Here is a 26,139-nt window from a genome sequence, read left to right on the forward strand (position 1 = left end):
ACAGCACATTCACTAAAACATGATACCAGATAATATTTCAGTCAATAATAAAAACCACAGAGGTATCTAGGGTTGCACTGTTTTTTGTAACAGAATAAAATGTTCTTGTGAAATTAGTAAAACAACTTTAAGCATGCTATATTATGTGTGGAGTTCAAGCTTGTAAGATGAGAGAGTGTGTGCAATTTACTGTAGAACAATCTTGTATCACACAATTATTAGGCATGCTCTTCTGGCATAATTATGATTGTTTCACTCCAAGCACACAGTAAACCAAAACCACAATTTATTGTAGAAGATTATTAAAGTCTGCTGCACCTTGCTTTAGGTAGCTCTCCGTCATCTTTTCGCCACCTTACTGTTGGCACTGGATCACCACGCGCTTCACAATTAAACTCTGCACTGTCATCTGCTGTCACTGCCAAATTACTTGGTCTCTTCACAAATGATGGTCTTTCTGAAAGAAACAAATGGGCAGCACAGGTTAGAGTGAAAGAAAGGATGGGGACATGAAACATGAAATGCATGCTAAATTCTAAAAGGAAAGTTGCAGTAGTTTTCCTGCAGGGGCAGCATTTACATTTTGGGTGTGGATAATGAGAATTTGCTTTATCCCCCTTCCTGTTTTATGGGCATTTTAAAACAAAAATACCATACGTAAGAGAGGTACCCGTAAGTAGGAAACCTGCCAAGTTACAGACAAACTGCCTACATGTTGGCTAGCTACCATTATCCCAATGTACTTTTCCTTGCTAGCGAGATAGAAGCACAGACCAAATGTTCTAGGACCAATGTCCCATGGTCTATGCTGGAGCAATCAAGGGTACTTAGGAAATGTTACCTTTTTGGTCAATTTACTCAGCCTTAAGGCAATATTTAGTTTTGGAGTCCGTATTTATTTTTTTACATTATATCATGCTACTAATAAAGGAAGAAGCTCCCCATACCTAAAACTGTGAGCTCTGCCACTTCACTCTCTCTTTCTCCCACCATGTTTGTTCCAACACAGACATATTTGCCAGCATCATTCTTCCTAGTATAGGTGATCATCAGCTTTCCTCCTCTGATCTAGAACAAGAAAATAATAATAATTAATAGTAATAATAAGTCTCAAACGGCCATGTAAGCAGAATACAATTTTGCTTTTCTCCTGTGAGTTCATGTGCCCTCTGAACAGTGTGGGCAGTGCTGTACAGTTGTGTAGGATCACTCCACCAGTTTTCATGTGATTTGTACTATACAACACAGCCCAAACAGTTCAGGAGAAGTATAGCATCCTGATCAATGGAAACAATAGTATCACTCTACCCTGCCTTGGTCAGACTCCACCTTCAATACTGTGTCCAGTTCTGGGTACCACAGTTTAAAAGGTATATTTGCAAGCTGAGGGCTACCATCAGCAATGCTAATAAGGGATCAGATTTTACCAAAGGATAATGATTGCATCTTTCTCATTATGAATAAAACTGCTTCAGCTAATGGTCCACAAGAAGAAACTGTAATATAATGATACAGTTCTATTTCCAAAGCCCAACTGACAATATTGTTGATGATGAAAAAGTGTATTCTGAAGAACAACAGCTACATGTTTAGCAGCCTTCTTCTAGGGTAGAGGGACAGATGTTTCAAGAGGTATCTAGCTCACTTAAAAACCTTTATAGACTTATCCCCTATTTTCCACCAGATCATTAAACCAATGAATGTATTGCCCCCCCATAGAATATGCTGTGTATTAAGGCCAGTTCTGTATATATACTCAACCCACCCCCTACACTCTGCAGTTACATCATCTGAGTCTACTGGTTATATAAACAAAATATGTACAAAAACAATTTTGTTTAATTTACTCTGCAGATATTCTAACTCTGCATTCATTTGTTTTATCTACTTTAGCAACTTTTATGAAATCAGTACTGTAAAGCAGTATTTCGGCAAGTTTATGAAGAAGTAGTTGTTTCTCTGTTCCTTTGGGGCATGGCTAGGGAAACTAAGGCCCGAGGGCTGGATCCGGCCCCATCGCCTTCTAAATCTGGCCCATGGACGGTCCAGGAATCTGCGTGTTTTTACATGAGTAGAATGTGTCCTTTTCTTTAAAATGCATCTCTGGGTTATTTATGGGACATAGGAATCCGTTCATTTATTTTTTCAAAATAAAGTCCGGCCCCCCACAACGTCTGAGGGACAGTAGACCGGCCCCCTGCTGAAAAAGTTTGCTGACCCCTGCTTTTGGGCCATAACAGTAATATTCCCTTTTTACCAGTATGGTATCCACCTGTGATACAATAACAGTCAATTATGTAAATGATTGACTGTGATGACTTCCTGCTTGATGAGAAGCAGGAGATAGTATTAGAATAAATCTTGTTATTTAATAGTGATTTGATGTTTTGATGTTAAGTTACCGAAGATTTACTTTATTATCTGAGGGCACACTCCCTCCAACTACTAGATAAAGCTACCATTTTTTTTAACTTCTATTTCCTTTTCTTTACAATTCAGTACCCCACCAAAAATTAATGTCCAGCTTTGAAAATATAAAGACTGTATAGTTATTCTTAGCTTCTCTTTTTAATATCTATAAGAGACCCTGCACAGAAAGAATTCAATTTTGCAATGTAGTTAAATATAAATTGTATATGTACTGGTAATGTGGCGAAAGTGATGAAAGTTATGTAACAGTACTTGTGTTTAATACTTTCATATTCTCTTGATTTTTCTTTGTTGTTGTCCTTATAAAAATAAAAGCAAAACAAAAAAAACCTTCTGTTTTTTATCTACCCAGGAACCTGTTTGTTGTGCTTTACAATGGGAAAAGATCAGGGCAACAGCTAGAGTTTAAATATTGTGGAAGGATGTAAGAAACTGCATGTTTCTTTGTCTTAGCAGTCCTAGGTGCAACCTGAAATTTGCATAGTTCCTGTGACAGCCTAATCTAAATCAATGAAGACTTCCAACAAACTTAAAAGTCTTGCTCACTATTTCCCCCCCCCCAACTGTGGATTTTGGATATTTTCTTATCATCCAACTCTGCTCCATTGCTATTAATCCACAAGATATACTACAGATTTACACATACAACTCAATACCAGGTATTGAAGTTTTTCTGGGGGTGGGTTGGGAATTCTCTTTCAGTCAGCAACTTATTTACACTTCTGATTCAATACAGAAACAGGAACATCTTAGGGAATGTCAACAAATAACCTATCTGAAGAAGTATGCATGCACAGGAAAACTTATACCAAGAACAACCTTAGTTGTTTTCTACGGTGCTACTGGACAGTTTTTTAATTTATATATATATATTGGCTGCGTCAAACCAACACGGCTACCTACCTGAATCTACCCATTTGTGTGTGATACTAATCCTATCATGATAAATGCATTAGCCACAATAGATTTACAGTATGCCACTAAATACCAGTTGTTGGGGAAAACAATGGTGAGCTGCCCTGCTTGTGATATGGCCATTATTGGAAACAGGATGTGGAACCAAATAGATCCTTGACCTAATCCAGCAGGTCTCTTATCACATTCTTACGGCAGGTGTCCCACACAATACTGACTATTATATTTTTTTCTGATTATTCTTCAGAATGAGAATGGTGGTGTTCTCATATTTTCTTACTGAAGTACAGTGGTACCTCGGGTTACAGACACTTCAGGTTACAGACACTTCAGGTTAAAGACTCCACTAACCCAGAAATAGTACCTCGGGTTAAGAACTTTGCTTCAGGATGCGAACAGAAATCGTGCTCTGGCGGCGCAGCGGCAGCAGGAGGCCCCATTAGCTAAAGTGGTGCTTCAGGTTAAGAACAGTTTCAGGTTAAGAATGGAGCTCCAGAACGAATTAAGTTCGTAACTAGAGATACCACTGTACTATGAGTTTGAATGATAAAAGTAGCCTGATAATCAGGGATATATTGGGGGAAATGGTCTATATCAGGGGTGTCCAACAGGTCGATCGCAATCTACTGGTAGATCCCCGGAAGGTTTCAGTTGATTGCAGTCGATCGCTGGGTCCCTTTCCTTAGCACTGGTAAAACAGAATCCGGCCCTGTTTGCTTGCCCCGCCCTCCGTTGCACAATCTGCAGAACGGAAGATGGAGTTTACTCAGTGAGGCTGTTTGTTTCCCCAGCGATCAGGCTGTTCCCCTTTCTTTCTTGAGCTTAGGCTTTAATTCTCAAAAATTGGTGCTCAACAACTTTGACCTGAACCCCCCAAAAAGGAGGCAGATCACTGCCAGTTTTTAATTCTGTGAGTAGATCGCAGTCTCTTGGGAGTTGGCCAGCCCTGGTCTATAATATATATTCCTGATGAATTTTATTATTCATTCCTGATGAAGGAATATAAAATACTAAATATTAAGGTATACAATCCTGTTTTAAAGCAACATTTTATTATTAAGGGCAAAATTAAATCATTGCTAGCAATATTTTAGTCTAACTAGATAACTAACAGAGTTCTTGTGTTGTAAGTAACATTACTCCACAGAAATTTTTCCATTGAAAAGCTGATTTGTTCAAGTACTCAAACCACACACACACCCCTTGCACTCTTCATATGAAGCAGCCATGAAGAGACAACTTACGTTTTTCACAATGGAACAACTAGAAGTAGGACAAAGTTAACATAGCTGTGCTCTGAGGCTTATGAACTTAGATCACAAATGATAATAATTTAGATTGAAGACAGAAGCACATGTGTTAGGCAGACTAATATGATCATTGGCTACAGGGAGCATGTTCACAGTGTGAAGTGCTTCACTAAAGCTGCCTACAGCTAGAAATCTATCCCAGAAAACTTGACATCTTGAGGAAGATAGGACTCTTATTATCACTGCAAGACATATGCACACAAAGATGACAGTCAGTTATTGAGATAGATGAACATGCACATATAATGTAGAATGCACTGCATACAAATGCCTTATTTTTTGCCTTCGGCACAGCTTGTTTGAGCACAGAAACAAAAAGTATGTCCTTTATCATCTAAAAAAAACTAGCAGTGCAGAAATTTCAGGGAAGATCTGAGGCATGGAAAATGGATATTAAAAGTGACCCACTAATATGTTTTTTAAAAATAAGTAAAATGTATTTTCGTGTCTGTGATACCAAATACTGAACACATGCAACATATTTAATGGAACTAGTTTAGTGATAATTTTATCCCACAAGCACAGAAAGTCACACAATCTACTATTTTAACAAGGATAAAATCAAACTACAGTACTTACTGGTTTGGGACAACATTTTCTGCAATGTCAACAACAAACAAAGCCTCCCATAGTGCCTGCAAAATGCACCTTGTCATTTAACTCACTCTTAACTGGCTTTGCTCACTGCCAGTGATATCATTTCATATCAATGTCTAACTGGCTACACAATATTTGGTGTCACCCAGTTCACTGTGTTGAAATCTTGGTTGAAATCCTCATCATTATATCTAATCCAGACACATGCAGAGAAAAAGTGCTGCTTTGGAGCCATAATTGAATACAAGGTCACTGAAAAAGATATTCACCAACATTTTAAAAAAACTTTTTGCAGAAAGTATTTCTGCACATAAACATACCCTGAAACCCAAATTGAAATAGAGTATTTGGGGCAGATCTGCTTTTATATGTGTTTATATTCACACTAAATATATCACTGATCACTTATACAGATGAACACCCTAATTATTGTCCATCTTCAAGTAACAGTGACCTCATTCACACATCAAAGTAAGCAAACTATAGCTTACCAGGACTGTACAAACATGTAGCCTCCAATAGAGGAGATCACAGCGGCTTGGCTTCTCCCTAGTCTGATTTACTCCCCAGCTGAACTAAATCCAAGTTGACTTTTTATTTTAAAGCATTTCTGAACTTCTTCATACTTTAAATATTACACTATGTACAATATAAAAACAATGTCCATTACAACAAAACAGCAGCCTAAAATCAATTAAGCAATACAAAGACATAAAAGCAAATTAAATAGATTCAGGGTCATCATACACCTAAATCAGGGTTCATTGTTATGCATCAGATAAAGATAAAACTGAATCAACATCATCATCATCATCATCATCATTATTATTCCACCTATCTGACTGAGCTGCGGCTTCCAACAAATTATTAAGAGAAGCATCAGTTCTCTCCTTCTTATCTACTCCTCAATTTATAATTTTGAAGTAAGGAAATGTGTTACAAGCCTGCAATTAATGTATTCTCAAGGAAACTGACCCTGTTAAGCTTCTGGAATTTTCTACCACTTAGGGAAATGGAATGTGCAAGACCCTAATGTCCCTCTTTGAAACACTTTAAGCTGTTAAGAACATTCATCTCCTGACTTACAGAAGCTTCATATGGAGGGTGTTATATTTTTGCTATGTAGTTCATTGAGCAATAACAGAATGCATATAAATTAGTCTTTGAAACAGTAGCTGGGTTTAAGCTAAGGAGCGACATGCTCATAGTTCTATGAAACAGAAGAGATGTGAAGTCTCTGTATTAGCAATCTTCCCTCTGTGTCTGAATATAGCTACCATTACAGAAAATGAGAAATATATAAGATGACAATGCATAGGATTATAAAATTCAGACCATAATGCACAATTATTCTTGATTCACTGCTTTATGTTTTTCCTCTGTATAATCAATAGCTGAAATCAGAAATAAAAAGTGAACTTGAATTGAACTCATTTCCCATTATTCCTTAATTTTTCTGCCCTGGAAAAAGTCAGATGATTTCATGTCTCAGTTTCACAGAATTTCCCCCCACCCTCACAAGTATCACCACTATCAAGTTATCCGCACTTTTCCAAGGTCAAACATTCTAACAGATGGATAATAATTAACAGCTTCAGGCACATACAAAGATCATATTTAGCTTAAAATGACATTATTAAAAATATAGTAAATTTTCTGGACAAAAAAAGATAGTCATGAGCCACAAATTCATGCTAAGAAGCTAAACCAATCTATCTGAATTACAAATATCACTGTTCATAAAATACTGCATTACTGTAGTTAAAGGTAACCAGCTATTCAGTTTGTTCTTATATGAACTTACCGTATACCTCAGAGAAGTGACCAGTGTGCCATGTAGCATTTTCCTGATCCTAATTGCTGTTTCCTGTCACTGCAACTTCAAAGCAGAAGCTAATTAGCTTCTCTTCCTCTTAAGCCTGATTTCCTGCTAGACAACCCTAAGGATGTTTCTGCCAAATGAAAAACGTCTCGACAAACGTCTTCTTGCATTCTACATGTGACGACATACTACATCCCCTATGTCCTACATGGCAGTATATGACAAAATGTACCTTCGGGTCCAAAAAGGATGGTTGCCCCAGGCTTAACACAATAAAAGTAGGGGATTTTAAAAGGCTTAACTGTGGGTGGGGTATACTAAAATCCCTCTTGTATAATCACAGACGTATTTATTTCCTATATATTTGTTTTATTTTTTAAAAAGTTGTCTCATAGGATAATTTCCCCATTTGAGGGATGATATAGGGCTTATCGGCCAGCATATATTTCCCCCATGTACAGATATCTGTGCAGAAGAATCTGTTACATATATGTCTGTCATCCAAGACAATTTCCTATAATGGAAAAGGAGCTGCCAGCATCAGCATCATCTTTTTTTAATGTGCAACATCACACAGCAATTTCTGAATGGCCAAGACAACATAATAAGTGACATCTCTTGATGCATTGGGATATTGTGCTTGAAAAACAAGCTAATATTTCCTTCATTAATAATCTACAGAACTTCACTTGTTATCCCAATGAGAAGATGCACTTGTATTATATAGACAGACTGTAACTCAGAAGCATATGGAATAAATTGTTCTTGCAAAATCTTGTGACGCACAAAGAATTTAAGCAAAACAAACCCCTCTTTATTTCAAACAGTTCATTAGCTTAAAACATTTGGTTCTAAAAAAATGCATTTAGTTTTTATGCAAGGAAGCTAACCCTTTAACTGAAACTTATATATTCTTGAAAATTGGAATTACTAAACAAGCCTGCAGCTACAGTTTTCATGTTAAGAATTTTGAACAGTAAATATTTCCAATTACACCTAACTATTGTCTGGAACAATATTAATAATTTAGCAGTAATTAAGATATTACGTGATGAAATAGTATCAGTTTAAAATGTGGATTGAACAAAAATTAAGATTTAGGGTAATGAGCAAGGCTATATATAGTGAATTAATTCTGTTCATTAATCTGCATTCTTCACTCAAAGCCTTCTGAAGCCATCCCACTAATGTTAAATGTCTCATACAGCCTCTGCTGTACAACCAGATGACATTCTGTTATGCCTTTCTGTCTTTCATTACCTCCCTGAAAATAGCTTCCAGTTGCAAATAAAACCACTTCAGCTTGGTTACCCAAACCCTGAAACCGTATAAATTGTGACAGAAAGTATCTAGTTTTTTGCCTAGTGCTGCAAAGCAGTTTTGGAAGAAGTCCAACATCTTGTATGTCGGTTCGGTGCTTTTGCACATGCTTGCTATCTGTACTTGGCACAATCCTGAGAAGAGGTAATTGCAACTCTGTTCAGTGGAGGAAACCAAAGACCTGAAACAAATATTATTTTTGAAGTTCTGTGCTTTGAATTACACTTTTCATAGGACCAGAAGTTGTATAGGAACTTCAGAAATGCAAAGCTATCCATAGTGGAATGCGAAATAAGCAAAATGTGAAATGACTAGACTGAAAGAAAATAAAATGTATCAAAGAAATCTAAACAAGGATACACTAATCATTCACATCTGTTTCCAAGCTCCACGCAAGAGAACCTCTTTTCCCCTAAAATATTGTGCAACTCCCCTCCCTGCTTTGAGAGAATGCAATGAATGAAAAGTCATCATACAGATCAAGGGAGGTATTTTAAAAACAGTTTTATTATGTCCCTTGTAGTTTACAGATGCAAAAAGACACAGCTTAGCTACAAATATATCTAGATAGGTAGACTATTTTCTACCCCCATCATTCTGGAGCCCATCCACCACTCATGGAAGCTTTGAACGATTTAAAATCACAATAAAAAATTAAACACTTAAAACACATACATTACACAACACTAAAATCAGTTAAAAGCCACAGCAACAAAGATAATCAGTAATATGACTTTAATAGTCTAAGCCAGGCTTCCTCAACCTCGGTCCTCCAGATGTTTCTGGCCTACAACTCCCATGATCCCTAGCTAGCAGGACCAGTGGTCAGGGATGATGGGAATTGTAACTGTAATGTAAGAACTGTAACTTGTGTTTGAACTTGCTTTTCCCTCTTCCCTCCCACTTCCTTTTCCTCATATGTCATGTATTTAGATTGTGCGTGTCTCAGTACTGATATTTGAATGATGCTCAGAGCCTAAATGGTGGGGTATGAATGAAATGAAAAACACCAGGATTAATAGCCATTCCTCAACCCATGTCTAACAACCAAAATCATTTTCTTTCTTTTAGCAATTCAGTTTTGGAAATCCTAGACAGCACAAGTAGCTGAAGCTCAAAAGAAGTACTGTACCAGATTTCTTCTAATTTCTTTAAAAGGTACAGTCTTGTAGTCTCTCTCATTTTACTACTGTAAGTGGTCCTTGAAATTCAAAAATCTAGCAAGAATGCCCAAATATTTTCAGTTTCCAGTCCGATGGCAGTTTCAAAAGTCGTTTTAAGTAATACATATCTGCTCCATATTTGTTCCATTTAGGACAAATGACAACAGAAATTTGTACAGATCATTAGTAAATGTAGTTTCCCCAACTTAGCAGATTAATTCCAAATTTATTTCAATGACAAATCATGTTACAGCATATAACTGGACAAAATAAATATTTGGTTGCATGCATTTAAGAATAGTACAGGATAACTTTTGTTGTTGACTTTCTCAAACTTCATTTTAAAAGTCTGAAAAATTTGTGGAGTTTATCTAAATATTCATACTGCAATGGTGTTCCAGCTGAATATCATTTTTAGTTGGCCAACTCACTCATACATATAATGTGATTTTCAGCTCCCATAGGCTGTGATATTACAGATACAATGAATATTTGTAAATTTTGTTTCATGAATATTCATAACAGATGTGTTCCAAATAAGGCAATAGGTTAACAGTTACTATGGATCCATGAAAAGGAAACATTACTTGTGCCCAATATTTCACAATTTATTTCATAGAATAGGGATGAGAAAAATAGCTGGATACGAAGCACAATAGCAAACAGGTCTGTCAGGGTCCTATATAAGGAATAATGTGGCGGAAAAGTCTGGAACACTACTAAATATTAATCCATTTTTTAAAAATTGCCGCACCAAAGAAAGGATGAGCACACAGAACTCCCACCTTTTAAAACACAACTATGTGAGATCTGCCTGCATTTAAATGTGATATGTAATCACATTTGGCTGTAAACACTTCAAAAATCCCAATCTCACAGAAATATGTATCTGTTCGTGTGTATCAAACATGCCATGACAGTTAGGAACTGGATCTATTTGGAAATAGTACATACCTAATATCTGTAAATACCTAATAAAGAGTTGTTAAAACTTGTAGTTGTTCATGTATCTGTGGATTCAAATTCTAATATCTATAAAAGACTCCTTACAATGAATTTGTCTAGATCTGCTCAGCTCTGTGACGATCAACAACTAAACCAATGGCAAAAGGAGACACCATGATAGGTTTGCCTACAAAATTCCAATGTGGCAGTGGAAAAGATCATCTAATGACATCAATAAAGACTGTAAAAGCAGAGAGAACAGAGTTATAAGGAGATGGGAAGCACATGAAAAGGAAACTGGGAGCATCTTTGATGTGACAAAATGCAAATGTTCTACTGAAAGAGAAGATGCACAAATTTTTCCTTTGCCTGCGGAATTCAAGCATCACTCATGAATGAAGATGCTCTCACAGTCAGTGTTACCAAGGACAAGGTAAACTCATTGGAAAAGGACATGCCCTTTTTGTGGTGCCATGCTCATGGACAAAATAATCATAATAATTATGATTGAATTAAGAAGGAGTAGAAAGGACCCCCAGGGTCAGATTGTCCAACCTCCTGCAATGCAGGAATCTTAAATAGATAATACATAAAAGACGGCCATCAAATATCTGCTTAAAAAGGAGAGTCTACCACCTCCCCACTGATGAACAGCTCTTAGTCCTGTACTTGAATTATGTGTTCTAGGACCTTTCCTGCCATCGATGTCAAGCTCACTTGTCAGCAGTTACCTGCCTCTTCTCCCCCTCCCTTTTTGAAGATGGGGGCAACATTTGCCCGCCTCCAGTCTACAGGGACCACCCCTGTTCTCCAAGAATGGTCCAAGATTATAGACAGAGGCTCTGAGATTACATCTGCAAGCTCCTTTAATACACTTGAATGGAGCTCATCAGGCCCTGGAGATCTGAATTCATTTAAAGTAGCTAGGTGTTCCCTTACAACCTCTTTTCCTATCTTGGGCTGCAGCTCCTACTTTGCATTGATAACTCTCTTGTCACCAGGTTGGGTGCTGCTTTTCTATGTGGATGTAAATTATTTGATGTTACCATCTCTCATAAGGTATAAAGCGACTCTTGGGAACTTTGCACTGCTAGCTACCTAGGGAAGACATGAGCATTTTGTTTGCCAAAGTGTGTCGAGTCTAATCCATAATAAATTATTTCAGTTTTGTCACATGATTTACAAAGAAGCTGCAGGCTCTTAGCTAGCTGAGTTAAAGTATTCTCCTTTAACATACTGGAGACAAATTTATTTGCACCCACTAAAAAACTATTGTATAGTATAATTATAGTAACTTTTTTCCTGAACGACCTGGACAAAAAGACTAAGATATCCATAAGGGGCCCAGTATGTCTGAACTCAATACAGTTAAAAACCTAAAGATGACAATGTTTACAAAAGAAAAAGAGAGAGTACACAATATAATATGCTGAGAATTTTGTGAAAATGTACCTAAAAGAAACATTGAGGGGTTAAACCTATTGCATCCAGACAAAGCCAAACTCATAGTTTTTAATCTCCTGTTTGACCCTTCCTCTATCACAGCAATTCATCTTTTGAAGAGAAAGTACCCTCTTTGGGATGGAGATTAATTTGGTGCTAGTTTCTTCTTTCATCTATTACACATAGATCTTTTTTGGCTGATATACATAATGACTTTTTCAATTTCTTTTACCCTTTGTCATCTAACTACTTAAGATGTTTCACTTTGAAATGAAGAAAAATAGAACTTTAAAAACTCTACAGGAAGATTGAATTGTGTCTTGGAGTAATTTACTACTGCTACCAATACGGAAACAAATAATTGCTGATTGAACAAAAACTTTGAATGTCATTCTTTCCACAGTGCAATTGTACAGTAATTTTCCAGCTCATTTTCAATATTGTTTTCCCAAAGAAAATTGTGCCCATAAACTTAATTTGGCAATACATACAAAATATTTCAAATTCCTGATGTGCTATTTAGGGGATCAAGCAAAATAGAAATGGAGCTACAACTTATCTGAACCATTCAAAATCTGAGCTATACATGCAACTGAGATGAACAATTCCATGCTTTTAAAAGCCAAGAATCACAAAGATAAAAAAAATAAATTGCTTATCAAGGTTTTATTTTTAAAATGAACATGATATATAAATGGCAAAGAAGTGAAGAAATGAAAAACAAGTGTTATTGCAAAAGAGGCGAAATTGGATTCACAGTATTTAACTCAGCTTCCTAGGCCAAACCCTTCATTCTTAGAAGCCAGCTGAAAGTAATCTCTTTGTATCTTGATGCTTTTAATGTATGTGTAAAGTATTTTGCTTATTATACATTTATGCACATCATTTGCTACACTTAAATGGTGCAGTTAATTAACATCTCAATTAAATGTGTTTTTAAAAGAATATAGATGTTCATGGAACATACTGCAAAATAGGATATGGTTCTTTCTAATACTGATTCTGACTCCTCGGTTTTCACATCCTTAGTTGATAAAATAGGAGACTATATTAACATGTGAGCACTGCAGTACTTAAGCTTTATAACAAGAAAGTTCCCAATTTAATTGAAGGAAAATGTTGAAGCTGCTTAAAATTTCTATGTTTATTAGCACCCACCCAGATCTTATGCATGTTTTCTCATAAGTAAGTCCCACTACATTTAGGGCTTGATCTTCTTTTGCAGTATCTCATATCCATCTTTGGATATGTCTCTTCAAGTTCTTGCCATCATTATCTGCTGTTTGCTTCTTGCTTCCACAAAAGTCCTGCTGTGAGTTTTAGATCATCAGCCAATCACATAGAAGATTATCCCCTTAGTCTTTTGAAATTGTAAGGTTTCCATACTAACACTGCTTTATTTAGATAAATTCTAATCTCAGATAAATTCTAATAGCGCTTACTTCCTAAAAAAGTAATGTCGGATTTTAGCTCAGGTTTGCCTATTCTTAACAGCTCCTTGTTGATACAAAATAGTGTCACTATTCCAGTACATTAATAAAAACCATCCTGCTTTTGTTGGGGCAGGGGAAATTAACTCATAAAGGACTAGTAAGACATTTTGCTGCCTAAGGAGAAGGACAAAATATCCCCACCCCATTCCACAGACAGAAGCTGACTGAACTGGCAGTTTAACTCAGCTTTATTGTCCACACCATAGGGTAAAACACATGCCAGACACATTTGGAAAGAGGCTGATTATATGTTTCAAATGTTTACATGGTAATGCTGGAAGTCTCTGAGCCAAAATGCTTGCAAAATGTTTCAGTGAGCTGAAATGCGTAGCTTTAAAGAAGAACAACATATTGAGGATATAATGGACACCTGGTGGAATGAAGGGAACTGGTGTAACACTCATCTCTGAATACAAACTGTAGTAGGGGTAGGGAGCCTGTGGCCTTCTCATCATGCCTAATCATAGGCCAGGCTGGTTGGGATTGAAGGAATCACAGAATTGTAGATTTGGAAGGGACCGCAAGGACAATCTGGGACGCGGGTGGCGCTGTGGGTAAAAGCCTCGGCGCCTAGGACTTGCCGATCGAAAGGTCGGCGGTTCGAATCCCCGCGGCGGGATGCGCTCCTGTTGCTCGGTCCCAGCGCCTGCCAACCTAGCAGTTCGAAAGTACCCCCGGGTGCAAGTAGATAAATAGGGACCGCTTTATAGCGGGAAGGTAAACGCCGTTTCCGTGTGCAGCTCTGGCTCGCCAGAGCAGCGATGTCACGCTGGCCACGTGACCCGGAAGTGTCTCCGGACAGCGCTGGCCCCTGGCCTCTTAAGTGAGATGGGCGCACAACCCCAGAGTCTGTCAAGACTGGCCCGTACGGGCAGGGGTACCTTTACCTTTACTTTACAAGGACAATCTATTTCAACCCCCTGCAATGCAGAAAAAAATTTCACTAATGTGGTCTCGAACCCACTACCTTAATTTTAAGAGTCTCATGCTCTACTGACTGAGCTATCTTTAGAGACATCTGGAGGACCACTCTATTGAAAAGACAGAGGCTTTGGCTAGACTCTAGATGAAATTGTTGTGGGAAACCAATGGCGGCTGCCTCCAGATGATAACTCTGGTACCTTTAGTAAATTTTAGAGATAAGGATTGATTACAGTGGTACCTCGGGTTAAGTACTTAATTCGTTCTGAAGGTCCATTCTTAACCTGAAACTGTTCTTAACCTGAAGAACCACTTTAGCTAATGCGGCCTCCTGCTGCCGCCGCGCTGCCAGAGCGAGATTTCTGTTCTCATCCTGAAGCAAAATTCTTAACCTGAGGTAATATTTCTGGGTTAGCGGAGTCTGTAACCTGAAGCGTATGTAACCCGAGATACCACTGTACTTAAGAAAGGCCTCTTACTTACATAATCTCCAAACTCATAATAGTTAGTTGATGGTCTTTGATTTAAAATTTCAGTGTGTTATTATATATTGATACCATTGTAAACCACTTTGATTTTTTTATAATATAGCGGTACCTATTTTTATAAATAAGTAAATGTTTAGATACAGCATGCAAATTATCTCAGACATGTATCCCAATATAAATGTCAGTTTTCCAAAACAGAAGTCATATACTGTATTTTTCGCCCTATAGGACGCACTTTTCCCCTCCAAAAATGAAGGGGAAATGTGTGTGCGTCCTATGGGGCGAATGCAGGCTTCAGGAAGCTCTCCACAAGCCTTGGGAGCCCGGCGCGACTTCCCGCTGGGCTCCCAAGGCTTGTGGACAGCAGCCTGCAGCCCGAAACCCGGGGAGCACAGGGGGGCCTATCCCAGGCTTCGGGCAGCTCTCTGCAAGCCTTGGGAGCCTGGCGCGACTTCCCGCTGGGCTCCCAAGGCTTGTGGACAGCAGCCTGTAGCCCAAAACCCGGGCAGCGCAGCGGGCCGCACCCCGGGCTTCAGGCAGCTCTCCGCAAGTCTTGGGAGCCCGGCGGGAGTTCCCCCGCTCGGGCTTCCCCCGCCCCCAGCCCCACAAGCTCCGAGAGCTCCGGACCCCCAGCCCCAAGGCTAAAAATGAAGCCAGGACAGCTAGTGGGATCCATCCTGCTCGCTGCCATGGCTTCTTTGCTCTTTGGGGCTCGGGGGGGGGGGAATATTTTTTCCCCTTTATTTCCCCCCCTCCAAATAAGTGCGCCCTGTGGGCCAGTGCATCCTATAGGGCGAAAAATACAGTACAGAAGGTTCATGAGAATCACATGAAAATCAGCCATCATACCATGAGCACTTGAGTTAGATATGACAAGTACCCTGTGCCTAGCTCTCAAAGATGTAAGAAAGCAAACATGCCATATGTCTCCTTGTATTTAATTCTTACTGAAGAGCAGAATTATAATGCACATGTCTTTTCATGCACCCAATTTATAGGAGCACCTGATTTTCTCTTATAATGAACAGTCTTGCACTAAACGACTAGAGGAAGATCTGTTCCAGTCAAATCTATTAATTAATTTCTCATCCTTTGTTCATGGCTGCTTTCAGCAAACTGTTAAATTGGCTATGCTTACAGAAGAATGGAGTGGGATTTAAGTTGTAGAGTTCTGAAATGGCAGAACAGATAGTGCTACTTTAGAATACGTACAAGAGAAGGGACATACTTTTTAAAATTCTCCCTTGCACAATACACTTCCTCTTGCACAGCAAGAACATGATACACATCCCTCATGATGAACTGGGTATTTCTTAGCCGACACTTTATTTTTTTAATGTTGAAAGCATTTAAAAAATGATATTTGTACACCTTCAGTCTAAAATGATATAGCCCACTCTAGTAAATTTAATGGTCCTGCTTCTCATTACTTTTTTGCTAACTTTTCTTATCGCTTATCCATCAGTGGGCGAAACTTTTAAAAAGGCAAAAGGGTTTGTTTCATTGTAACACTGCAAAATCAAGTTCAGGAGAGCATCTTTTTTTTTTTTTTTTAGTTCAAAACTCTACAGCGAGGTCAAAACCCTGCATGCTTAGTTGTTTTTTTCCTGCAACAGAATTGCTGCAGGTATCCTATGTATCACTGTGAATAGAAAAAATTAACTACAGGACCATAATAGTTGAGCCGGTCCATATCTGGCTGCAAAGATTTAAAGGAAAAAGAAACATCCCTGTAATTAATTAACAAATTACATGTTGGATCTAGACTTCCAGTGAGTGTAGTTCAACTCATGTGGCACTGGAGGAAGAGATTATTTTTCTGACTGCTCCTTCCCCCACAGTACACTGCATCCCCTGAAAACTGCTCTGATGGTGCTGGGAGATGCAGGAGGGGGAAATTGGCAAAAATTACCTCCTTCTGTTTTGTCCAAGAAGAGCTTACACTGCATTGCAGTTCACTCTATAGTCTGGATGTGACAACTATGTGTGTACTTGTTTTCTCTAGATATACTTGCAGGAACAGGGGAAACCCCCAAAATCAGAGTTGCTGCAACATCAAGTGCCTAACTGCAGATACCCTAATTATTTGTATGCATGCTCCACTTGCCCCATTATAATGTACACCGGCAAGTGTGAGATTCTATTTTCAGCTTTTGTTCTTTTACAAACTTACTGTAATTCTTTCATCTTTGTCATCCAGGGGGGACCCATCTTTCTTCCATGAAATCGTAGGCTCAGGATGGCCTCTTGGAGGTTGGCATTCCATCACAGCTGGTTCACCTACTGCTACCATGACATCAGAAGGGTTTTGCCTGAAGTCATCACGCAGTACTGAAAAAAGCAACGAGATAAGGGAAGTAAAATCAAAATGAGCACCAGTGATAAGGGAGCAGGATTAAACATCAAGTACTCTGAATGAGAATAATCATTTTGTTAAAGTTACAGATAGGTAGCCGTGTTGGTCTGCCATAGTCAAAACAAAAAAAATTCCTTCCAGTAGCACCTTAAAGACCAACTAAGTTAGTTCTTGGTATGAGCTTTCATGTGCATGCACACGAAAGCTCATACCAAGAACTAACTTAGTTGGTCTTTAAGGTGCTACTGGAAGGAATTTTTTCATTTTGTTAAAGAGGGCAATGGAAGGTTGAACTACAGATACTTCCACAGCTCCTTCCTGAGGGTTTATTTCCAGGACATGAAGAAGAATACAAATTTGATATGCTATTATTTAAACTCCTTAAATTTATTTATTTTATTTTTTAAACATGTAAATATCACCTGTCATGTGAAACGCATCAAGGCATACCAAAATAAAGAAAACAAAGTAGTACAAGTATACAGTATTCTAAAAAGAAGGAAATAATGAATACTTATTAGACATACGGGGGGGGGGGGGGCATACAGGGCATGAAAGCCCCTCACAGGCTTTTCAAACTCTCAGAAAATACTGTGATGACAATAGTACAAAGAGAAATAAACCTAATTTTGCAAACTAAAGTTCATAGGGACACTATTATTTTATGTTTTATATCTTTACTGTGGCGTTTCAGCCTCTTATCTGCCTGCAGTTCCAAGATTGGATGTGAAAAGCTGACAAAGACAGACACAGACAATGTGTCACCCCAAGAGAAAAGCATGCCAGGTCACAAATGATCCTTTAGACTGCAAAGGAAAGTGGCCCCTCGCAACTTGGGACTACACTAGCGAAAAGGAAGAATTAGTATTGGAACATGTGAACTCTTTTTCAACATTCTCCAAATATCTCCTTCCTTCAGATCCACAATAAATGGAATGCACAACCAAATGCTGTATATTTTAGGTATTTTATTGCTGCATTCTTTATATATATATTTATTTTAATTAAGGGGGGGAACACAATGGCAAATACAAAGCCAGCAGATAAGTTTTCTTTATATATAGTTTTCTTTATATATTCTTTATATATTAAGATTTGTATTGTATTGTGAGGTTGATTTGTTGGTAAGTTGCTCTGAGTGGTTGGCACATGAGCACTAGAAGAGTGGGACAAAATTTTTTAATAAAATAAATACAAAGTGAGACAAATCTGCTGTACATGAAGGATGGTGATTCCAAGAAGAGCATAAACCTAAAGATCTAATTCTTATATATCCAAAGTGTGTGCACGTGCACACACACGTCCAGAGTATGTTCCACTAGTGATACAAAAAATAAAGAGGCTCTTTCTTCTCTGTTCATGATAGAGCACATGGATCCCTGGCATGATGACCATTTAAATACTCTCAACAAATAATTGAATTTACAAGATGCAAAGGTGTAAAACTCAAAAAATTTCATTGTGCTGAATTCCACATATGTCAGGACTTAAAAACATAGTTTTATAAGAACAGCACTCCTCAAGCTTGGGTCCCCATATGCTGGGCTACATGTCCCATCACCTTTGACCATTGGCCAAGTTAGCTGGGGATAAGGAGTGTTGTAATCCAACAGCTTCTGGGGATCTAAGGTTGAATAGCACTATTAGAAGGCAGACCTAAGTGTTACCCACCATCTATGTCTGAAGAGTTTACTCTCTCAATAGAGTGTCTCTCCAAAAGCTGGCTACAAAAAAAACCTGCAAGGTGCAATAAGACTTCTGTAAAATGTACTCCTGTCAGCAGCTTGTTTTATTAGACTACAAAAAACAAACAAACCAGCAACGTAATATTTACTGCATTAAAATGTGCTCTTATATAATTTCAGAGTTGTTTGGAGTCAGAAACAGAGCTGTACGTAAGGACAGTCTTATTAAGTTAAGATTATATCAGAAGTTTAAAGTGAAGATGTATTTTGAAAGGGGAGGGATTTAAAAAAAAATAATCTAATTAAATGTTTTTACAAATCTCAAGGGCCTTTCATGTCTGGGGAAGCTCATAAAACCTAAGATGAAAACTCCTCAAATATCTGCTTGGATTTTTATTTTTTTTAGCACCTTTGAAGCAACAAAGAATTTCAAAACCAGCTTAATAAAAGCAAATTACTTGAGTAATTTTTATACTTGTTAGGATAAAGTCTATCTTACAAGTGTATTACCTTGTCTGTAAACTGAGAACATTTTACCAGTTAACCAGCCTTAAGAGGACATCAAAGGACTTGGAATGGATAAAGCAATTCCCCCTCCCCCATTTACTATTAATTATTTTGGCTCTAACATTACATAATGAAAAGTTAACAGAATGTAATCCACTAGAGATTACTCCAAGATAGCAGTTGTGGAATTATTTCTACACTGTAAAAGAGATACATAGTTTGGGATTGCCTCAGGCCCTGGCAATCAAACATAAAGCTATAAATTTAAGGATTGCTTCTATTGCTGAAAAAGCAATTTTATTCCCCTCTCCTTTATACATTGAGTCTCAAAAGTAATCTGAGCATGCATTTCCTTTTGAAAATGTATTAGTAGCATACTTCATAATCCAGTACAGTATGTTCCTTTAGTTATCCAAGGCTAAATTTTCAGCATGTGTCTCTCATTTGGTAAATGAAAAATTGTTTGGAAAGCAAGAAACTAAAATATGAAAAAACTAGTGTGCCCTGTGACAGACTATTTCAGTCTGAAGTGCTCCTGCGTAGATCTCTAGCCAGTAAGGCCTATTTTCAGTTAAATCAGACAAATTATAGCTGGAAAAAGTAGAGATGGAGAATTTCCTTGCATTGCCAAAACAGCTAATTTCAATCCATTGGCAAGTCTTTAAGAGGCCACCTACACTTAAGTTTTTAAGTCTGAAATGTCTGACATTTTTAAAAACAGCTCTTACTGACGGCATTGAGAGTTACCATAGCTAAATGATCCCACACCATAATAAATTATGAAGTTAGAATCAGATGTGACATTATGTAATTCACAAAAAACATTTTAATTGTGCATTATGGTTGCTAGAATGGAAACAGAAGCAGAAATAAAAGTGCACTGAAATCAAAGGAGGAAATGCCAGCTTGTTAGGACCCAGAGATTCCCATCTATTACCTGGTGTCCAAACACAATGCCTTCTAAGTTTTCTGATTTTCCAGGAACAGTCCTGGAATTACAAAAGCTATCCCAGCTTCTGATTTGATCCCAGACTATCTCTATTTCCCCTGCCAGTGCTGTCGCACGGTGGAAGCTGCAGCGGTTGTGGCTACGAGGGAGCAGCCCATTGCCTCTCCATGGCCACTGCTGCTGGCCTCCTTCCTTGGCAACAGTGGCTCATAGTGGCTACTGGAGAACGGACAAGGAGCAAGAGAGGCTGCCATAAGAAGCTGATGCAGTACAAGGTGGCGTCTTATGTTGCACCTTTCTGCATCTTTTCCATGGTGAGTCATGGTGACCAGAACTGCACACAGTATTTTAGGAAACTCTGATATTCCAGATGTTGGACCACCATTCTCATCAGTTCCAACCACCACAACCATTGGTCAGGGATGATGGGAGTTGTGATCCAACAACACTGGGGGGTAGCATATCCTCCATCCTATTTTCACTTCCTTCCCTAATAATCCTCAGCATACACCTTCCTTCATTAGGTGCTAAACATTGGCTCAAATATTTCATTGAGCCATCCTCCAGAATCACAGTATATCTTCCTGGTCAATCACTTCCACCAACATCTGCAGTCCAACAACACCTGGAAGGCCACAGGTTACTTACCCATGTCTTATAGCAGTATTCCCTTTTTGCTGGAAAGTTATCCATACCTTATTCTATATCAGTGTTTCACTTTACAAAGTGATCAAGCAAACATAAGAACATCAATCATATTACTATGCCAGTTTATTGTAGCATTCCTTTCTAAAAAGACACCCTCCTTTCCTAGTTTGTTTAAATGTATTTTAGATCACTTAAAATCATGATAGGATTTGACATGAACAATTTTCTTCATTAAAATTCTAGGACACTCCCTTTACTCTTCATTTTGAAAAGAAACAGAGCTTGGTGAATAACTAGGTTTCCTCAGATAAGAATGTGGCAACATCAATTTCCACTTAAAAAGGGGGAAGTGCATACAACGGGGGGGGGGGGAATAGATGCCTCATTATGTCATTTAAACAGTATGGAAGCTGCAGCAATTTCCTGTATTACTCTGGAGGAGTGCCTGATACAATTCCTTCTCATGCCATAGGATAGCTGACCACAGCTCTGACATCACAAAGGTGGCATCAGAACTGGCTCTCAGGCATTTTAAAGAGCTTTACTTATGAGGTTAGAATGGTTTGCTTACATTGCTTATACTAGTAAATTTTGGTTTGCCCTCTGACTTATTTAGGATAGTTTGAAATTACATTAAAACATCCATTCAAGATTTAAACACCAATAATTATAAGCAACAACCTCACAAAATCCAGGCGCAGAATGCTGAGATGTACTTGACTATTAACAACCCAACCTAATATAATGTGTGTTCAAAACTGTTGGACCACAGGATCAATTCCACCCGCTGACAGATGCCATCTGGACCCCCTGCCTCCAGCCCTCTTTCCCCCCTCCCTCCCCCCTGTTTTTATAACAGCTCAGAGGCAGGGGATGAGAGTGAGAGAACAAACCTTACTGTCATACCTCAACCTCATTAGCATTCCCATGCCTTCACCAGCAGAAAGATACAAAGGAAGGTAGACAGACTGCACAATGCTAATGACATAAAGCTACATGCTGCAATCTCAATTGCAGTTCTTACTGTTCTCCCTGGAGGGAAGATGTGAAACAAGAAAAAAGAAATCCTTCTTTCACTGATCTACAGTCATTGTCAGCTAGCCAGCATCTTATTGGTCAAGTACAGCTATGTCCTATAAGGCACCAAATGCTGGTGCCCAAAAAGTAGCATTTCCTAACTTGTGCTTGGCTCTGCTCCCAAGTCATTGGATTATTTTCCTTACTCTGAGATCTAATATTTGGAATCAAAAGGTCCTTGCAACTTTTGATTAATTTGGCCTCAACATTCATACTTCTGGCTGTGCCATTTTCCTATCAAAATGTTTCTACCAAAGTTCTCGTTATTATCACAAGCGATCACATACCACTGTATTTCTTGTCCCTCTTCTACTACAATCTGAGATCAATTCATTTTGGACAGCTGCTGTGAGCAGAACTGAGAAATGATGCCATCGTAGAAGAAATTATAGGTTAACAGGCACAAAAATAAACTTTGAATGAATTTTTCAACTCATATAGTCTATAAACCTTATGTTTAAAAAAATAGTTCATTCTCTACTGTGGTACTGTATATAACTTAAGTGGAACAATTTAATTTTTAAAGTTTAAATTGTGCCATGTAAAATGTTGACATTGCTTTCTTTAACTTTTGATGGCTGTCCGGGAGAACTTCAGCTCTATGCTCTTCTGTGACTATCATTTTAAGATTCTGTACAATTTAGAAGAAATTGGTCAAATTTTTAATCAATTGATGGAGATAGATACCCACAATTGCAAAGCAATGCGTTTTCGGAACACTGCAAATATTTTATTTTATAAAAATATATATCGCCATTTCATAAAATATATCAAAGCCATTTGCAACAAAAGTACATAAAACCATAAAATTAAAACCATATAAAAAAGACTAAAACCAGACATCCATTAACCATTGTGGAAAGATGTATTCTTAGTTGGCAACATAGGCCTGGCAGAATAGAAAAGTTTTCAGCTGGTATTTAATGGCTGAAGCAGAAGGCAGAAATATAAGAGTAAGAAAAGGCAAAAGCAAAGAGCAAATCCGACATTAGATATAAAAACATAGTGATCAATCAAGGTAGTCAATCTTGTGGACATCCACCCGATTTCCTTCTTACTGTCTTTTAGGCAGAAATGGAGAATATTTTTATTCGAACAGTTGCACTGTAATTGCAGGGCTGAAGGGCACATCATTCTAGCCTTTGCCATGGTTTAAGGGACACTGGAAAGTTGTTCCTCCTATGGCAAGGAGTGGCCCCATCTGCCAGCCAAAGAAGGAACAGTTGCAGAGGGCTTGCTTATTCCCTCCCTGCCAAAAGAACACTTATAACTAGAGAAGAGCGCCTGATTTTGCTTTTCCCCTCTCTTCCTTTTGTGTTGTGTCTTTTGGACTGGAAGCCTGAGGGCAAAGATAGTCTGATTATTGATCACTGTAAGCTACTCTGGGAGCCTTTTTCAGCTGACAAGCAGGGTAACCATACTTTACAAATAATAGTGTTATAGCTGGAGTATCAGAGTCTGTTAGTGAATATTAGAAACTAATAAATATTTGGAGTATTGAAGGGAGGATTTCAAGCCAGTGGGAAAACACATTCCAAGCTACATTTGGGATAGAGATCATTACAATGACAAAAGGTGATGATGACCCATCATAGAGATATTCCTGGGTCTGTGCAGAGTTGCCATGGTTACCATGGGCAGAGAAAGGTTGAGGATTGAAAATGTGGAGAAACTGTGCTCAAAGGAAAATTTGTGCCTTTTTAAAAACTAGGCCTGGTGTGGCAGAGGAATGGGGAAGCGCTGCTTGGAGCGAGGTTTCTCTGGGAACAAGGAAGTAGGAAGAACGCAATGTGGTGGCTGAAGGGCAGCAGCCATTAGAGCTGGCTGGGAAGCAGGAACAAAGGGATGGTGCTTAGAATGGCTGTATCTGCAATGCAGGGCTGCCATGAAGCAGCCTATGCTACAAAGGAAGCCAGCGTGGTGCAGTGGTTAAGAGCGGTGGACTTGTAATCTGCTGAACCGAGTTCGCATCCCTGCTCCTCCACATGCAGCTGCTGGGTAACATTGGGCTAGTCAAACTTCTCTGAAGTCTCTCAGCCTCGCTCACCTCACAGAGTGCTTGTTGTGGGGGAGGAAGGGAAAGGAGAATGTTAGCCACTTTGAGACTCTTTAAGGGGGGTCAAAGGCGGGATATCAAGTCCAAACTCCTCCTCCTCTTCTTCTATGAACAACAGCAAGCTGCTCTTGAAATGACAGTGCTGTAGGATCTGCACCCCCTTCATTTATACTAAGGTGTAAATATGTGTTATTAAGCCATATTTCTTAAAGACACTACTGCCTCCGCCTTGTCTTGATTCTCAACGGAAACACAGTAGTGGGTGAACGCCTGGAACCCTCTGGAATCCTTGTGCACCACTCGGCAGAGATGGGGGGGGGGGTGGCAAACAACCTTTGTAACAATAGTTTGCTGATGATGTTAATGCTTGCTGCTTCAAACTGTTATTTGTTTTACTCTGTTGTTTTCACATTTTAATTGTTATTTACCATATTGCTATTTCCATTTTTGTAAGAAGCTCTTGGTGGCATTGAGTAGAAATATTAAGACAACAGCGGGAACCACCATTTTGCTGTTTTTTGCTAAATAAAAATGTGCAGATGCCTCTTAGGATGTTCACAAGACGTCTATCATAGAACCCTAAAATCAATTTCTGTGCACCGAGGTTCAGTTTCAGCTGCAATGTTTAACAACCATTGATACTGTTTCTTAAATTTCTCTAAACCTTACTTAAATTTCTTATTTTTTCCTAATACTTTTAAAATGCATATTAAGCTTTACAGGACTAGCTTGCATCCAGCTATTGGCTACAGAATGAACATCAATTATTCTGTTATCACCAGGTTGGATACTGTTCCAACTACATTGCTCTGTGACCGTAAAAATGAGGGAAGAAAGCCTTCTGAAGGGCCAATCTTACCTCCAGCCTAGCAGAAAAACTAGGAAGGCAAGACTAGCTTGATCCAACTCAAATACCTGATTTAATGATCACGGTGCTTATTGGCATGCAAAGAACAGGATGTATATTTCAGGAGTGAATAAGCTCACTTTTTCTTATAGCATTGTCAAACTGAGCTCACTCCTTTACAATTTCTCTTTACCCACCTTTCATTGTATGTCATTACTTATTTGTTTGTAAACCTAACGACAGGATCAGTATCCTAATTTTATTTACGTGCAAGTCTGCATCAGTTCTGTGTATTAAATCTTAACTGCTGCGAGCAGCTTTAGGGGATTCCATCCCCCCTGAAAAGCAGGATAAAAATATAATAAACGAATAAATAGTACAAATTGGTTTATAGTGCTGTATTAAAAATAAGCATTACAACACTATTAGAATGTATACAGGGCAGTATTCAATGGAATATTTGTGCAATCCAAGGATTAGTGGTAGTGCAACAAAATATCCTCCTTGTCCCATTCCCAAATCTGCTCTGGAGGATTGGGGGGAACCCCCAGAGCAGGTATGCGGGGGTCATAGGGGGAGATGTTCAATTGATGGAACATTGAATACTACTCTCAGTTTAGAAATCTGGGTATCGTCTCATTTAGATGAGAGATATTTTTACTTAAACTACTTTCTTTAAAAAGTAAAAATGAATGAATTAAAAGTAATAATAAGTAACTATGGAATCTACAATATTTATTACTGTAATGAGATAAACAAAATGATGACCAACATTCAAATACACTAAAGATCTTCTGACTACAAATGTGTGTCCAAAAGAAGTACTGATTTGAGTCCTGCTGAAAGACCACAGAGCAATCTCATTTCATCATTTCCATTGACAATGGAGCAGAACACACAAAGAACATATAAATGAGGTGGTACATGCAAGAAACACAACAGGGGATATAGTAATAGTTTGAAATTATAGCCAAAGAAATATTTTACAGGGAGCTTGTGATAGCTGATCCCCCCCCCCCCAGTTACACACATATCTATTCAGTTTCAGCTTACAGAATGAATCCATTCAATTGTACTAAGGAAAATATATTGTCTGTTTTTTAATATATATATACAGCTAAATGATGCAAAGCATAAAATACATCTGTATGCAGCATTCAGTAGTAC

At 38.3% G+C, this 26,139-nt stretch overlaps 1 protein-coding gene and 1 long non-coding RNA gene across 5 annotated transcripts in view; one reads left to right on the forward strand and one right to left on the reverse strand.

Moving 5' to 3' along the window:
* Positions 1 to 17,175, forward strand: part of LOC310843876 — a 149,898-nt gene extending 132,723 nt beyond the window's left edge. Inside the window, exons 3-4 of the long non-coding RNA XR_014563731.1 lie at positions 9,466 to 9,552; positions 17,048 to 17,175. This is a non-coding gene — a long non-coding RNA (uncharacterized lncRNA). The remainder of the gene's footprint in view (positions 1 to 9,465; positions 9,553 to 17,047) is intronic.
* ROBO1 (roundabout guidance receptor 1) overlaps positions 1 to 26,139 on the reverse strand; it is a 591,421-nt gene that overhangs the window by 96,790 nt on the left and 468,492 nt on the right. For all 4 annotated transcript variants that reach the window (XM_083735868.1, XM_083735867.1, XM_083735870.1 and 1 more), the window contains 3 exons: positions 17,021 to 17,178; positions 948 to 1,068; positions 319 to 457 (listed from right to left, as the gene is read on the reverse strand). In XM_083735868.1, the coding sequence (XP_083591994.1) occupies positions 319 to 457; positions 948 to 1,068; positions 17,021 to 17,178 (418 nt within the window). The remainder of the gene's footprint in view (positions 1 to 318; positions 458 to 947; positions 1,069 to 17,020; positions 17,179 to 26,139) is intronic.

This window comes from Podarcis gaigeae (assembly GCF_964106915.1).
Source record: "Podarcis gaigeae genome assembly, chromosome: 4".
Taxonomy (NCBI): domain Eukaryota; kingdom Metazoa; phylum Chordata; class Lepidosauria; order Squamata; family Lacertidae; genus Podarcis; species Podarcis gaigeae.